The 17,337-nt window shown below is 42.2% G+C and overlaps 2 protein-coding genes across 3 annotated transcripts in view; one reads left to right on the top strand and one right to left on the bottom strand.

Annotated features, from left to right (window-relative positions):
• ARHGAP1 (Rho GTPase activating protein 1) overlaps positions 1 to 15,181 on the bottom strand; it is a 30,847-nt gene extending 15,666 nt beyond the window's left edge. Inside the window, exons 1-4 of one of the 2 annotated variants that reach the window (XM_082225889.1) lie at positions 15,052 to 15,181; positions 7,495 to 7,651; positions 6,628 to 6,720; positions 170 to 199 (exon numbers count right to left, since the gene is read on the bottom strand). In XM_082225889.1, coding sequence (XP_082082015.1) covers positions 170 to 199; positions 6,628 to 6,720; positions 7,495 to 7,627 — 256 coding nt within the window. In that variant the 5' untranslated portion in view covers positions 7,628 to 7,651; positions 15,052 to 15,181. The remainder of the gene's footprint in view (positions 1 to 169; positions 200 to 6,627; positions 6,721 to 7,494; positions 7,652 to 15,051) is intronic. The other variant, XM_082225890.1, reaches the window with a different exon arrangement.
• LOC309543079 (uncharacterized protein) overlaps positions 15,062 to 17,337 on the top strand; it is a gene marked incomplete at its 5' end in the record, with an annotated part of 33,890 nt that continues 31,614 nt past the window's right edge. The window contains 2 exons of the mRNA XM_082242307.1: positions 15,062 to 15,374; positions 15,485 to 15,728. Coding sequence (XP_082098433.1) covers positions 15,062 to 15,374; positions 15,485 to 15,728 — 557 coding nt within the window. The remainder of the gene's footprint in view (positions 15,375 to 15,484; positions 15,729 to 17,337) is intronic.

Raw genomic sequence — 17,337 nt, 5'->3', positions numbered from 1 at the left:
CTGCAATCTACTTGACATAATGCACATCAAGTGCAACTTTGAGGTTCTGGGATGCCACCCTCAGCTTTGCAGAATTTGGGCTCCCCTGAGATAACCCAGCCACAGGCCACAGTCATGCTAAAGAATGCCACATTCTTTAAATGCCAATGACACCAGGTATTCCACCTACCTGGCTGGACCCCATGAAGTGCACCCTGCCCTGGAGGAACAGAAACAAAGTTACATTATACCATAATAACCGAAGTCCTTTAACCAGAATAATCTTAAGGACCGAGCTGAAAGGGCTGGACAGAAAAGTTCCAACACACACACACACACAAACACACACACACACACACACACGAGTTGCATACACTCAAAACTACAACGAGCTCAAAAACATGATTACTAGTTGTTAACTAGATAAATCTAGAAGTTGATTTTCCCCCCTCCTCCCTTTCTAGACTCTGCTACAATCTGGATGAACTATTGCTTTTTTATATGTCAGGTTTCCCATACAAGGTATGCATGAAAAGGTAAACAGTAGCTTTTTCATACTACCAGACATTTAAACAACAGGATATTGCTAATACTGAAAAGTCAGTGAACCCATTTTCAGTTACAAAACTGAATGTTCCCATGTCCATTTCAAGGTCCTTAATATTGGTCCTGATATACAGAAAATAGAATGCTCTAGGATTTAAGAACTCAGATCCACCACCTGCTCCACTCCTCTTTCACACAAGTTTTGAGACCCAAGAGTAGCCAGTCACAGGGGAGTTTAAGAAGCAACTTCAGTTCCTAACACTTCTGGGATCAAGGACTGCTTCTTGCTTGGCAGAACTAAAAAAAACAAAACAATAATTCAGGAAATCAAATCCCTCATTACTTGGTCAATACCTCTGAAAAGCCAGCAAACATACACAGGCAGAAGCAGGAAGAGAAGTTCCTGTAGATTACAGGAAAGTAAGCATGCTCCATTTGAGGCAAAAGGATGTACATTGCAAAAGGACAGCCCTAGGCCAGATCCTAGAGCAACAATGCTGTACCTGGGTCTTTCAGATGTTGTTGGGACTGCAACTCCAATCATCCCTGACCATTGGCCATGCTGGCCAGGACTGATGGGTGATGTAGACCAGCAACATTTAGAGGGCCACAGGTTCCCTATCCTTTACCTAGAGTGTCCCAAAGTCCCACTACAACACATAGACGCATGCTCAATGGCAGTCTCCCAGTTTTAAAAATGCTGCTGCAAGAACACAGAAAGCCTTAAGAGGCTTTCCCCAAATCAATCACTGGAGTACAGCATGATAATTGCTCATCAGACACTGAAGTAACTGAATTCAAAAGTATTAACAATCATTTCCAATTATTCAGCCTAAAGCAGAATCAAACAAAGAAAGGAAACCAAAAGATTTACTAATCAATGCTCCCCCATCACAAGCTATTCCAGGAACTTTCATACTTCTAGACTCCAGAGAACCCCAAAATTGTCAAGGCATATCAAGGGCCCCAAGCCCACAGTAATAAAAGATAGGCGTCTCAAAGGTTAAATTCAGAATAGCCTATGGCATGTAATCTGGATGATCACTTGGGATAAGGACACGGCATTTCCATTGTCTTTGAAACCAAAGTTACAACACTGCCTGGTATCAGAAATGACCACATTTCCCCAAAGTTGAGGTTGCGTCTCTGCCTCAGGCAACCATCCCTAGTTCAACAAGGAAGTTGCATATCTACCTAGACTAGCCTAATATTTAGCTACAACTACAGCTCCCATCATTTGTGACCACAGGCATTGTTGGCTGGGGTGGGAGTCCAACAACATCTGAAAGGGCAGACGTTAGAGGATTAAAAAGAGCTTCCTGCTTCCATTGTGCAAGCTATCAATCAGTAGCAGCAGTGGTTCAGGTTGTCACCTGGAGATAGAAGAAACAAAATCAGCCTTGAAATGCCTTCAAGACATTGATAGCTGCTAACAGATACAGCATCTAGTCAAACTATTTCTTTGCAGTCATTTTGTTTAGTTGTGCTTTTTTTTGGCAAAAGGTGGACAAATTAACCTTTCTTAATTAGGACTAGAACTCTGAACAGGGAATTTCAGTAAATGGAGGCTATGGCAGGATATACAATCCCACACAACCCTTGCCAATGTGCCTCTATTGTAAGTATAGTAATAAAGAGCCTACACATTTCTGTGTATTCAAAGCTTTTACTTTCTGAGATGATTCTCTAAATATTGAATATACTAGTGGTGCTAGAAATGCATCTATGCAATACACATTTTAAAGAAATGTAGCTATTTTAAATTCCAGCTTGCTCTTCGCTCACACTGCAACTCCACCCACAAGCCTTATTGACACTGAAAATTCACAGAACCATGTTGAGAGCTAAGGGAGCCCACAGTGAAGAGTTTTTTTCCATCATTCAGTATGTCAGAAGCCAACACAGTGCTAGCGCTCTGGGTGATAGATGTTAGAGGAATCTAAGGCATGTAGTTGCCAGTTAAAAAAATATTAAGTGAAATGAATCTTCAGTAATACATAGTCCTACAGGGGAAAGTACTTCAAAATACATCTATACGAACAAAGAAATAACTAATGTTATCAATAGTGGGAAAGGATATGTCAGTTGTTAGGGAATTCTTTATTTATCAAAGTACCGTATTTTTTGCTCTATAAGACTCACTCTTTCCCTCCTAAAAAGTAAGGGGAAATGTGTGTGCGTCTTATGGAGCGAATGCAGGCTGCGCAGCTATCCCAGAAGCCAGAACAGCAAGAGGGATTGCTGCTTTCACTGCGCAGCGATCCCTCTTGCTGTTCTAGCTTCTGAGATTCAGAATATTTTTTCCTTGTTTTCCTCCTCCAAAAACTAGGTGCGTCTTGTGGTCTGGTGCGTCTTATAGAGCAAAAAATACGGTATATGAATGTGCAATACTGCCAGACTTGGGCATGATGTTAGTGAAGCTCATTCAATTGGCTGAAATCCTGGAATGTCAGCAATAGAGCTATTATTATACATTTGAATACAATGCGTATCAGAAAATATCTTGTTTGAACTCATCTAGTCACTTAACACTGCGGATCTTTGTTTGATTAAATTGTTTAATGTCAATTCACCATCCCAGGGAATAGAAAGATATCCTCAATGTATCTGCAATGGGAGGAGAGAACTATCCCATCCTGAGGACTTCTCAGGTCACACACTGAAAATCAAAACTAAATTCAAAAACTGTTAAGATAAGATGTGTTTGGTCTCAGAGGAAATAACCATTCCTTGAACTATCCTGAGCAGCCAGAATGTCTGGAGGAGAGAAACTCCAGAGAATTCAGTAATTTTAGAGCCCAAAACAAACATTGCTACCAATAAGGGAGGAGATGAACTCCACGCAGATGTTAGTAAAATGTAAGTAAAAGCGTAAGTAAAAGCTAAGCACAGCTCCTACTTCTTCCAGATCATTTGCCATTTCAATTTCTTCCCTTTTCTAACGATCAGTTGCTTGCTATAAATTAACCAGTCTTCACTTCTATATTGCACTGGTTGGCAGTAGCTATCAATGTGCATAAGGAATAATGGTCTGTATAGCCAAGAGGATGTACTGTTGCAATACCTGGCATAATGGTCAATAGCAAAAGCTGGTGATAAATAAGCTCCCAGCATTTATTCCTGCCTCCAGTTTCTGAACAGCACTGCCAGCAATCTGCCAGCAATCATTTACACAGCAAATTTCCTCTTTGCAGGAAACCAAGTTTGCTAAAATCAGTAACTGAACTGCAGACAATGTAAGTGAAGCAGCCATACAGGACAGCCCAGGAATGTCAGTGAAATGTAAGGAAAAAAGAAAAAAGAAAAATACGGAAGGCAAATGGGTCACATATCAGCAATTAGTAAAAGAAGATCAAGGCCAATTAAGGTTAAGATCTTATGAAGAACTTGGCCAATATTGTAATACATGGCTACAATATTATCAAATTGATCACCTATTCAGGCAGGATAAGATTATCGGATTTGGCAAAGAAGAATCAAAACTACAAACAGAGTTATTAAAAAATCCTAAAAAGATATTATGTAAAATGTATAATCTATTATTAGAATAGGAATTAAAAGATGAAGAGGTGAAGGAAGTTATGATTAAGTGGGCCACAGATACAAGCCACATGATTTGTTTAGATCAATGGGAGAAATTATGGAAATATGATATCAAATTCACAGCCTGTGTCACAATCAGAGAAAATATAATGAAAATGATATATCAATGGTATTTAACTGCGGTCAAATTGGCGAAAATTTATAAATCAAAATCTAATTTGTGCTGGAGATATAAAACAGGAACCACGTATCATATGTGGTGGGAGTGTGTGTATATTAAAAAATTTGGAGTGACATTCAAGAGGAACTTAAAAGAATGCTTAAAATATCATGTAAAAAACCGCAGAGGCATTCCTCTTGGGAATTATATTGACTGACATTCCTGCCACTAGGAAAAAAGTTTTCTTATATGCAACCACTGCGGCCAGAATGATTATAGCAAAAAATTGGAAGGGAGAAAAAACTCCCTCAGTAAGAGAATGGCAAATAAGATTTTGTGAAAATATAGATTCAGCAAGACTTACAGCAGTGGTAAGAGGCCAATCAGACCAAAAACTGATAGAGGAGTGGACTTGCGTGAAGGAATACATCAAAAAACATTGTTCTGGTATTAATATATCAACATGAAATGAATGAAACTTATAGAGTAAAAAATTAAGAAGAAATGGGTATAAGATGAGATAGTAAAAAATAATAGTGATAGCACAGCGAAAAGAAGAAAAGAAATAAAGGAAGCCACACATAGGTGGAGGGAAGTCAAGATTTATGTTTGTATGTTTTGTTTGTTTATTTTCTTTTTTGTAATCTAAATTGAGAGGTGTGTGTATCTATGTATAATAAGTTTGTTTAGCTTTCTGTTTTGTGTTTGTAAGTATTGCATTTATCAATAAGTTTTTTTAAAAAAAATAATTTTAAGATTTAACTCTTTCCTTGCAGCTGTGGCACAATTCCACACTCTAGGATGCTCCACAGGAGAAGTGGAGAACCTGTGGCATTCCAGGTGATACTGGACTACATTTCTCATATTCCATTACCATTGGCAATTCTGGTTGGGGCTGGAGTCCAGCAACATAGGGAAGTTCACAGGTTGCCCACTGATGCCCTGGACTCAAGTGTGACTTGGCAGTCACCTAAAGTTGACTGATTTGTTTAGACAGTTGAGGGATTTGCCATGGCTCAGGAAAATTAGAGGCACACATGCAGAGTCTCTTCTAGCCTGCAAACAAGTTAAAACAGTTTTTCTTCGGGAGAATGAGTTTTCAGGTTTGCACGTACTATTTTTCTCCCACCTTCTTCTCTCCAAAGAACTCAAGGTGAGGTACAGTACGTGTTCGTGGTCCTCCCTTCCTGCTATTTATTCTCATAACAACTCTATGTGGTAGGCCAGGATGAGGGATAATGGGTTCTATCTGATTATGTCATACTGACAGTGGACACACTGCAATCAATGGAATTAAATTATTCTGAGTATGACTCAGTCGGATACAAGCCAATGAATGACCCAAGGTCATCTAGTAGACTTCATGGCAGACCATGGATTTGAACTCTTCTAAGTCCAGTATGCTATAGTCACTATTTATCAGAATGTATTCTCAAAGCTTATGTGATACTTTTCATTAGCAAAAATATTGATGCAGTTCACAATACACAAAATCCATTAAAATCAAGTAAAACAAACAATTAAAATCAAGTAAAAACATTATTGCAATAACCACAGTAACTGGAGCAACAAACTGATGATTGTCAGGAAATGCCAGGGGAAAGAGACAGATCTGCAACAGTTGGTGGAAACATCCCAGTTTTGGAACCCATCCACCCTGGAATGCATCCCATTGAGCAGATGCTACAATAGAAAAGGCCCTTCTCCAGACCCCAGCCAACCAAACCTCAGTAACTCATGGTACTATCAGCCAATGCAACATCTGACTGAAGAGTTCATAACGTAGTTTGTAAGTCTGGGGTCAGATTGCTGCTTCAAGTGACTATCAAATAACTCTAATGGGCCCATGGTTCTCAAAGTTCTCTTCCTCTGTACAATTGCTATTTTCACAACGACGATGACCACTATGTGAATCAAGCTATTTGGCTGGATCCAGACTACCCATGGGCAGAACTGCACCTACAAGTCAAAGAATCTTCCAGGACAGCATGGACAGTTGTGCCGTGACCTGCAAGGGGAACAGGCAAAAACAGCTTCCTCCTTGCTTGCTTCCTCCAGCAGGAGCCTCTGCTGGATCTTGGCTCCTTCTACAAACAGAAGGAATCCTATCATTCACTAAAAGACAACTTGGGATCCAACCTATTGTTGGGCCACTGCTGGGCTTGTTTATTTTATTTTAATTTTAATTTTATTTTATTGTTTACTTTTTTATTAGATTTATATACTGCCCTTCATCATAAGATCTCAGGGCAGTTCACAGAATAAAATACAGGATAAAAACATGAACATAAATAAAACAAAACAGCAAAACAATAAAATAGACCCTCTATCCCAAGTCATTATGCCGTATCAAAATGCTTTCTGAAGTAGAAGAAAAAGAAATGAAAAGAACCCATTACCTGCCACTTCCACAATCTGGTGTCTAGCAATGTCGTAGTATGGGTCATCCCATCGTAAGTGAGTGACAGGGTCAGGGGAGCCCTTGAAGTCATCTACATTTTAAAATAAAGGGGATGGGGTGAGAGGAAAATGCAGAGAACATAAAAACCAGCACAGCTATACAAAGATACAAAAACACAGAGAAGGGATCAGGTATATCACGGAACCAGAAGGAACTGTGATGAATAGCATTAGTTTTGTGCAATTGTTCATTTTATGTTCAGTACAAAACATTGCATGCATTCAGACCAATTGTGCTAGCTTATTTGTCAATATTTGCCTCAAATGTATAAACACACTATAAGTGGAAAGTAATCAATGATCTAAAATTCTCCACTACAGAATTCCACATTCATCCACTAGAATAAACTATTTACACTGCACAGAGAGACAGATACTTCTCTGGCATATAAGGTCTGTAGCATTCCATGCTCTCACCACCCCATTTAGATAAGATCTACATCCCAGTTTAGATACAGGGGCTAACTAGTACTTCTGCAGCATCTTAAAGAGGAAAGAGACGCAGACAGGCAAAGACCTCAAAGAGTGCTCCACTAGACTACCCTTGCCCCCACAGGGCTATACTGTATACAACTATCATGCAAGAATATAACACAAAAAGAACCTGCTGAACCCTGAATCTTGTTATTTTTCCACTTATTTATTATGTTATTAATTATTTTGATATCATTTGGATGCTGCCTATCCTGAAAGTCTGGATATAAATAAATCTAATAAATAAAAAGCTATTAAAGGTATATTTTAAGATTAGTGCTGCAGCATATAGATTCCTTTCTAGTCACTTCATTGCTAGTAAAAGTACTCACCTGACTTAGGAAAAACAGGCACTTCATCTGGTGGCCAGTTCTTATCATCTAGAGAGGCCAATTTGAGCTGATTAAGGGATTCATTGGTATCCTCCAAACTCAGGTCTTCCTGTAGATCTGGGTATTGCTCCATGTTTTCCAAGCTTTAGCTGCTCTCCTAAAAACCCCAGAAGGAAGAGCACAGGGATTCACAGATCAAGCAAGCAAATACATAGCAATCTTCAATATTATCTCCCAAAGCTGCTCCTTTATATATTGCCACAGATGTCTTGTCCAGAAGAACCTTTCCTCATATCAAAGGTGAGAGAGGGCTGGCTAGGGGAACACCACTGGCTGTACTCCATCCATTTCCCCCTCCTGTGCAAATACGGCCTGGTTGCTTTCTGTTTGTAGCATACAAGCCAAAACGGCAGGGAAATGCAACAGATTACACCAACCCCCTGTCTGACGCATTGATTCTAAAGGCTCCCATTTCCTGCGCTCCATTGGCAGAGTTGGCATACAGCCAAACAGCTTGCACAGCAAGGTGTTGCACTGGAAGGGTGCCCAAATACTCCTCCCCCCACTGGCCTATCAAACCAACAACAGAGACACACATGAGGATTCTTCACAGTGCTACAAGCAGAACTGTGAGGGGGCAGATTCAACAATAGACAGGTTGTCCTTGAGTGGCGCATGTTGAAAAAGCAGCCAAAGAGTTCTGGAGTTTGAGAAGAATTCAGTTCCTAGTACTTTTGGACCTTCTCCACGAAGAAATGTCATTCTTAGCTTGAGAAAGACAACAGCTTTGGAATTTTAGATGTTCACTAAAACATTAATGGACTCCTGATTAGAGTCACCACCAAAGGAGGCACACCACTGGTCAATAAATAACCGCATATATGAGATCACTAGAAAGGTTAATCATTGTTCTCAAGAGGTAGGACATGAACACAGTTCTATCATGAAACAAGAAGAAACAGAAAGTGCCTCCGAAAACAACCGGTCTAAAACATCAGCCCTCAAACAGAAGTTAAGTTACTGTGACCAAAGCTAATGCTACAGCTAAGATCAGAGATCAATATTAGCATTTCAATAAATATATGGTCAGAGAAGGTCAAATGAATGTCACTCATGCTTCGTTAAGGGAATCTCTGGACATTTCCCAAAAAATTCACCAGTGTTTGTCCAAATTCTGAGTGTTGAAGGGAGCTGTGATTTGCACAAGACCTCTTCCCTTCTCCTTCAATGCTTACACAATTATTTCATTGTCCTTATTTTCCAGATGGCTGTAAGCTTATTGCGCAGCAAGTCAAATCACATTCCTGTAACCAGACAAAACAACGACATATATGGGCAGATGATCTTCAAGGCAGATCAGGAAGTATTCAGGGCACAGCAGATCAGCAAAGTCAGCCACAGCTATTCTTTGCTAGTCTCTCCAGGCTGGAGGAGATGCTTGACCTCAGTGGGGGTAAAGAGCAAGACACTTTGCTCCTCTGAGCTATTAGCTTATGCTGTAACCATGCTTAAATTGCAGTCAACCATCTGCCCTTAGCAATGTACCCAGTTTCTATGGAAACTCTAACCAGCATTTGCCGTGACTCATTCGTTTCGAAACAAGTCTAGCTCCAGCAACTTACTCTCACAGCTATCTGAAATTGTCCAAGAAAAACCTACCCTGGCAGCAGGATGCAGACAGCCCCAAGCTTTCTTCTACCAAGGGATTCTGAATATTCTCAACTCGTGGTGCGCAACTGGATCACTGCAGTGTTGGGGGGCTACATTTTTGCCAGATCTGCACTAGCAAAGCACTTAAGAATAAGTTATGAGCTCTATGCGGTAGATATGCTACTGATATTCTTTTTAGCAGGAGAATTTATTATTTTTACATCCCATGTACAGAAAGAAGACTCTTGCTGAACATGGAAAACTGGTTGTTGAATGTAGACATTGCCAAACTAGTGGATGGGAAAGAATTTGGAGTACTGGGTATTTGGGATTCTGGTGGACAAAACTCATGTGGTATTTGTTTATACAGCTTTATGGACGAATTTACATATACATTTTCCTCACTTGATGACTTAGAACTGGGATCACCAATGTGGTTCCTGGGTGTGCACATACACCGACAGAAGCCTTCCCTGGAGCACCTTACCCTGCTAAGTTAAGCTTTAAAAAAGGACTCCGATTGTAGCTAACAGAACATGTGGTGTGCATTTGGATGAGGTGTGTGACACTCTCAACAGTTTATCCAATTTATGTGTACCCATAGGTCCAAAAAAAGGTTGGTATCACTAGACTGAGAAGCTTACTGAAATGACCACCACAGACCAAACACTATAGTCAAATTTCATACCACCTAAAAAACTTGAGTGTTCAGTGGAGACTGATCCTACTTCTAGCAGAGAGTTAAGCATATCTTAATTCTTCCTATCATATTATGAAATAACTCCTCTTACTCTGGACCTTTCAGCTAGGTCTGTTCTCCATTTGGAGGCAGACACAGTGAAAATATTTTTTGAAATCTCATTTTCCCTAGTGTCAGGTTGTGTTGTAGCTAAATATGCCTATTCATTTAAAAATCTGATCCAGATCTAAATGCTTTTACACAAAAGTCAGCAAAATAAAAGAGTTGTGCAAGACTCCACCTACTCACAATATTCAGCGTTCAGACTCAACCATAATCTAGACTCCTTTAACATCCCATGCTCTAGGAATGGTGAACCTGTGACCCTTTGGTTGTAGGATTACAGTTCCTATCATTCCTGATCATTGACAATGCTGGCTGGATAAGATGAAGGTTAGAGTCCAACAACGTCTGAAAGGTCACAGGCTCACCATTCCTGAGGCATGAGATGTTAAAGGACTTTAGATTATGGTTGAATCTGACTGCTGAATATTGTGTTGAAAATTCCACAGCCTTGCCATATAGACTTTGTGGTGTTTCTACTTCATTTTTGCCCCATGTGACAAACATCACTGAGATCTGAACAACTTTAATGGGTTATTCAACCATGGGTTTACATTCAGGAATGTAAGAATGCCCGAGGAGTCTTTGACTTGCACATTCTCCTACCCTTGTAAATTACTGATTCCTGAAAATCAGTAACTGATTACTGAAAATCAGGACTGAAACTTAGCTGGCTTGCTTTTTCATCCAAACTGGAAAACCATTATTTCCATTTGCCTGAAAATGATACTACATTCTCATAACACCAAATTATGGTTGGTGTTACATTTGAAGCACCCTAAGCTTCATATACCATGGCCGTTCATTTGTTGTATTATTTAGCAGTAGGCTTTTTCCAATCTATGCTTCACAATAGTTATCAAGAGTGGATACCGGGGGGTGCGGGGAGAGAATGTGGTATTTCTAATTAGCTGCAGGTCCTTTCTGGATTCTATCCAGCAGAGCCAATCCCTTAGTTGACACTTATTCAAGGTCAAAGCAGAGCTCAGTTCTAGAAAACAATAATGATCTAAAACTTCTTGACAAGCTGCTTTCCAGAGTTGGTTTTCATCCAATTCCATACAGCACAGTACAGGAAAACTCTCAACAGGCATAGTAGTATTTTTAAAAATATACTTTAACTACCCACTCTTGCCTTAACTGGTTCTTTATGAGGATGAGCTGCTGATATTCCTGTTTGTAGAGAGTATAGCTGGGGGGGGGGGGAGAACATTCTGCGCAATTTCCAAAACTTTAATGGAGTTGAATCAAAGCCACATATTTCAATGCTACAAAGAGGATCTGAATAAGTGGTTTGTTACCAAATATTTTTACAGCAGGTTCAATCAGTTTCCCTCCCTTATTGTAACAGAACTTCATCAATGCCGCTATGGTTTTTTGTGCTTTGGCTTCCACTGCCTCCATATGGCACTTCCAAAAGAGGGTTTCACTAAAGAGTAGGCCCAGGTATGGTATCTAAATGAGCAAGTGTGTTCTGTAGCTTTCTGATCTAAGCACCATTTATACCTAGAACCAGGGCACTTTTTAAAGTCAGAATTCACCAGAACTTGGTCCCACACCTTTCAGGTGGGCATCATTGTCATTATAAGAACAAGGGAGGTGTTCATAGTGAGTTCTGGCACCTCTTTTTCTAAATAGCACTGCCTAGGACTGTGTTTGCCAAAAAGCATAATCTTGGTCTTAGAGTGTTTTATGGATAGGCTTCCCAATTTATTGTATGAGCTGAACACCTCCAGGAGCTTTTTGAGACCCAATCGGCAATGAGAGAGGAGCACTAAATCATCTGCATACATCAAGATTGAGATTGTTCCTTACCAGAGAGGGGCATTTGCACTGCCTCAATACGGCACCAAATCATTCATATAAATGCTAAAAGGAGTGGGAGCCATAATGCAACCTTGCTTCACTCCTCGCAACATTCTAAAAGCATCAGTCACACCACCATTTAAACCTACTCTGACCCTCATTTATGTGTTGCTGTACAGCAAATCTCCACAGGGAAACTATTCCATAGATGCAGTGTTATAACAACTTGTTACATACTTACATAAACCAAATTTACTTAAATGATAACTGGAAAAGGGATCTCTCTGAAGATATTAACTGCAAGAGAGGTTTTCAACTAATCATAGTTTTAACAGCTGGTGAGTTAAGATTCCTGCTTTTAGGTCATGGGAACATCACACCCTATTTCTTTCATATTATCAACAACCCTGCTGACTCAATATAGAAGTGTCCACTACAGCTGTTTGGGCCTCCAGTGCTGCATTGATTGTGAAATCCACTTAATTTTATCCATATTTTAGTACGATAAAGAAAGGCAGCCATTACGTTTACCTAGCCAACACTGTTGTCAGCCTCAAGGGGAGGGAGAAGAGTTAAGCCAAGGTAGTCCCTCCCTCAGATCCTCTCTCCCCTCAGAAGCTACCAGCTCAAATCAAACAGGATACACTCACTGAACAACGCAATCTGCTGAACTCCCAGAACTGAGTTAGGTGACAGAACTAAAAAGACACCACACCTTTCCGGTCAGATCATAAACCTGACTACTCAGCCCTGCCTCAGCCAACCTTTTCCAGCTGCTGAGCTTACACTGAGACTCTGGAAATGTTACACAAATTCAATCATGGGGTGGGGGATGGGGAAGAATTGTGCCACATGTTTAACGCACATACTTACCCTGCTTCCAGGATAATTCTGTCTATTTGCTTTAACTTTTTTACTGCAAGCTCAAAGGACATGAAAACATAGATGCATAGAATAATCTCAAACATTTCATTTAAACCAAAGAACTTTAAATTTGACTGCTTTTGTTCAGCAGGAACAGCTGAACATCAAAGACTTCCAAGCAGGCTACATAATCCCTCTAATTTCTTTCACTCATTATCTCAAAGCACAAATTTGTCATGAAAGTGGGCATTCCTGTCATATTTCCTTCTTCAGAATGCTCTTCACAAGTCAGACATAATAATCTGATAAGTGGCTTCATCCTAGTTCAATGCTCTGTTTATGGACATGCATGAACCAAAACACAATAAATAATGATTTCTCCTTAAACAAGTGCTATCACACCTCTCTGGTTTTACTGAGCCCCTACCACATCCCACACTTCCCACTCTTTCTCCTTTACAGAACTATACAACTCCCCCTTTCTTTCCAGCTCAAATATGTAAACCACAAAGCCCTAGTGACAATCTTGTGATGGGCCACAAAGCCTTATGCAGTAGACTCAAGTATTTGTGGGGTTACATTTACCACAGAAGCATGATGTAAGAATCCTGATAAAAGCAGGATAAAGCAGTTTCTGTGAGATGATTTATTGAAACTAGCAAAGCATACATTTAGAATTACCAGATTAAAACCCCAAAAGGGCTCCAGAAACTTTGAAAGTTTAAATTAAAATAGTTACATACCACCTCTTTAAAATATCAAGATGGAGTGCAACAAAATAATTCAGTGTAACAAAGCAATTCTATATACAATAGAAACAGTCCGATAAAAGAAACATAACACAAACACATCATTGTATCAGAGGCCAGGGAAGCCTCAAATAAGGTAGCTGTGTTTTTAACAGCAGATGAAAGCTCACCACAGTAGGTACATCTCACAGGCTGGAGGCCAAAAAGGGGAAGGCCCTCTTCCAGCTTAACATGAGGTAAGTCTCTGTGGGCCACAGCATAAGTGATAGGGCCTTCTCTGAAGACCTTAGCAAACAGATACATCTATATGTGAGAAGGCAGTCTCTCAAACTTTTTCCCCTTAAGTTTAGGAATATGTAGGTATAATGAAACCTTCAACTTCGCTCAGCAGCACAAGTCCCTCAACACAGATGTTATATGCTGCAACTTCCAAACCAGCCTTAAGGCCAGTCCCACATGGACCAAACTGCCATAATGCAGTTGAGCTTGAGCAGTTGAGCTTACCAATGCATGGGTCACTGTAGCTTTGCTGCACTGGTCCAAGAATGGTCACAGCTAGTGCAAGAGTACAAGGTGGCAAAAGTAACCCTTAGCCACTGAGGTCATTTGTTTCCCCAGAAACAAAGAATGATCAAGGAGCACCCCCATATAACATTCCAGTTCCAGCAGAGGGAGTAGAACCCTGGTCCAGAAAAAATCCATGCACAGAGCTAGTCACTTACAGGGCCTTGGTCTTAACAGGATTCATCCCCACTTCCTGTGCATACCACATACTCATCCCGGGCTTCCACAGTCACACTTGATTCAGGTGTAACAGAGAAATGGAGTACCATCAGCATACGCTTAACTCCATGGGACAAATGGGGTCCCTAGTGGAACCCAACAGCTTCATACACATGGCAGTGGAGACATCACAATTCACTCCAGCACCCTTCTGCGTAAGGGACAGGAGGCCAACATGCAGTCATCCGACACTACTCTGACAAGCCCCATTCAATAGAAATGGGGAGTTCTGTCACTATTTTTGCAGCGGGAAAGTCTTTATATGTTTACTTTTAAGCAACCCACAACCCCTTGACCTTACTACCCCTGCTTAACTAAGTTGCAAGTATTTCCCAAATTGCAAGTATTCCCCCCCCAAAAAAAGTGTGCACAGGTGGCAAGGGTTTGGGTCCTAAAATCAGTTCACTTTAACGTAAACGAACGTTTCCCATCTCCCCCCACCCCCGCCGCCTTTAAGCACCTGCACGCACGCGCACACTCCTAAAAGCCTCCCCAGTGTAGGCACCTCCACTGCCAGCACCAAAAAAGATCTCCAGGAAAGCACCGAGGGCGGGGGGGCTCCTTAACAACAAAGGCATGGGGGCCCCTTGGGTTGCTGAGGGAACGGGGGGGGCGTCTTCCAAAATCTGACATAGATCTGAACCTGGCAGCCCTGAGAACGACGACACCCACGGGGATTGTGGGAGGGTCGAGACAGAAGCCCAGCCCAGAAGCCTGGTAGCGGCCCCCGCTTGACAAGAGACCTCCCTCCTTCCCACCGAAAGTCACGCTGAGGCTGGAGTCGACGCATGCGCCCTCCCTCAACTTTGTCCCCAGCCCCCCGCTTCCCCCCACCCCCAATAAGCAGGAGAATAAACCCAGAAGGAGCCCCGCCCTCGAAGAGGCGCCTGGGCCTCCACTCACTGTTTATCTCATGAAGGTGTGCGCGATGGGGGGAAGGGAAGAGATGCAGCCCCGACGACGCGCGCCCAGTACGGAGTTCCTGCGCTGCGCGCTCCCTGAGCGCTCCTCCGCTCGCCAGCAGCCGCCACTCCCGCCTGTCAAACCCCCCTTTCACAAACATCCGCCTCCGAACCGGAAAAAAGGACGAGTCTCCGTGGCAACACGCTCCCGCCTCCTCGGGGAAAGGCCGGCGAGAGAAAAGGAAAAGCTGTCCGGGCGCAAACACGGCGCGCTGCGCGGAACGTTCCGCCCAGGAGCCGTTATGGAGCAGAGCCCCGGCCAGAGTGAGGGCGAGCGGGTGTCTTTCGGGAGACGGGAGGGAGCGGAGGGCGCTTGCTGCCCCGCGTCCTTGACTGCTCTCACCGTCCCTTTCGTGTCTCTGCTTCCCTTTCAGGTCGGCCCCCGGACGCGCGCGGCGGCGGTGGCTGGTCCTGCTGCCCAGTGTGGAGCCTTCCGCGGGGCTTAGCCCTGGGCCCTTCCCTGTCCGCCGAGAGGGGCCTTGGGGTGTGGTGTGTGGGGAGCCCCTTGCAGCCGGGGGCGCTGCTGCTCCTGCTTGGTCCGGAGGAAGAGGAGCAGGAGGCGGTGAGCGATGGGCGGGCAAGTTTGGGCCTCCAGTCAGAGCCCTCAGGCCGGTGGGGGCGCCCCTGCCCGGCCAACCACATCTAGACGCCCGACCCTTCTCGGTTGCCGGGAGAAGGGATTCTGGCAGGCGTAGCTTGTTCTATCCACCAGTTAAGAAAGCAGCCTGCTTGCCCAATTTCTCTCTTCAAAGTGCAGCTGTCCTGGTCTTAGTGTTATCTAGTCACTTTTGGGTGGCCAAAAAAATAGTTTTTATTGGTTTCTGGTATCCTTGACACCTGCGCATGGGTGGGAGAAAGGGGATAGAAGGCATTTCCCCCTCTCTCATGATGCTAGAGCTTCCCAGTAAGCTAACAAAACGGCATAGAAAAGGAAGTACTTCTGTACTTACATAATTAATATGCAGAATTCATTGTCACACTATATGGTGTCCACTAGCTTAGATGACATTAAAAGATGATTTAAAAAGTTCATGGGGAATAAATACCAATGGTTATTAGCCACAGTGTTTCGGCTTCTGAATGCCACTGAATACCATCACAGAGTGGGCTATTGCCCTCATATCAGACTTGTTAGAATGCTGAGCTAGAGGGACCTTTTGTCCAAACTAGCAAGGTTTTTCATGTTATAAGATAACTGCACACACATCTAGCTCTGGTGCCACAGTTTCCTCTTTCTGTCTATAGAAGTCTGAACTGTAGTCACTTCATGTTACTTAGTTGTCCCATTGAGAATGTGCTTCAAAGGTGAAGTTTCTCTCTCCCTCCTTCATGAAGCATTCATGTATCTGCTCCATCATGCACACAACTCAGCCCTCACTTGGCATATCCCTGCTCCTTGCATGGGTTGAAACTGACTGAATGTGGCATGATGTCTGCTTAGTTTATATTCCACTTTACTAGTAAGTACTCAAGACAACTTACAGTCAGACACATTTTTATCCACTCAACAATTCTGTGAAGGGGCACTGAAAGTTATTGTTGCTCAAGGCCACTTACTCCTCTATTATCTGAGCAGTTTTAACATTTGGTCTCCTACATAGTCTAGCCACTACTGCGCACTACCCCCAGCTGCTTAAAAGGTCACTGCAGAGTGACCGCAACTGTGTAGGGAGAGTTGGTCATCTGTAGTATCAGGCCATCTAGCGAGGCAAGTATTTACTACAACTGAATGAAAATGGGGGGATAGTTTGTAGCTGCTGAAGCTCTATAGGCAAACAGTTCACCACCTGGCTATATTTCCCCAAAGTGACTTTACAAGTAGTAGTAGTAGTATTACAAATAATAATCTAAGCTCATCCCATTTCTGACAACTCAGTTGAACATGTGTTGAATTACAGTAGTTACCAATAATTGTTACTGTAGATCTGATGGCTGAACTGTATGTGATATAGTAGCAATCACTGTATTTTGGGATTATTTTTTTAATAGCTAAAAAAAACATACTGCAGTGCTTAGGGAAGATGATTGACTCTTTCCCCTTATTTCCATGATTGAAATCACACAGTGCTTACTTCATAGTAAGGAAGCGATCTTTACTCAGGCTAGCAGCAAGCACAGGTTCAGTCGTAAAGAGTTCAAGTTACAAGAGCAAGATAAGTGATTTAGAACTGAATAACTGAGTTGGTAGAGCATGAGACTCTTAATCTCAGGGTTGTGGGTTCGAGCC

The sequence above is a fragment of the Podarcis vaucheri genome (genome assembly GCF_965113315.1).
Source record: "Podarcis vaucheri genome assembly, chromosome: 1".
Classification (NCBI taxonomy): domain Eukaryota; kingdom Metazoa; phylum Chordata; class Lepidosauria; order Squamata; family Lacertidae; genus Podarcis; species Podarcis vaucheri.
Note: the sequence above shows the minus strand (reverse complement) of the source record. Positions and strands in the feature narration are given on the sequence as shown.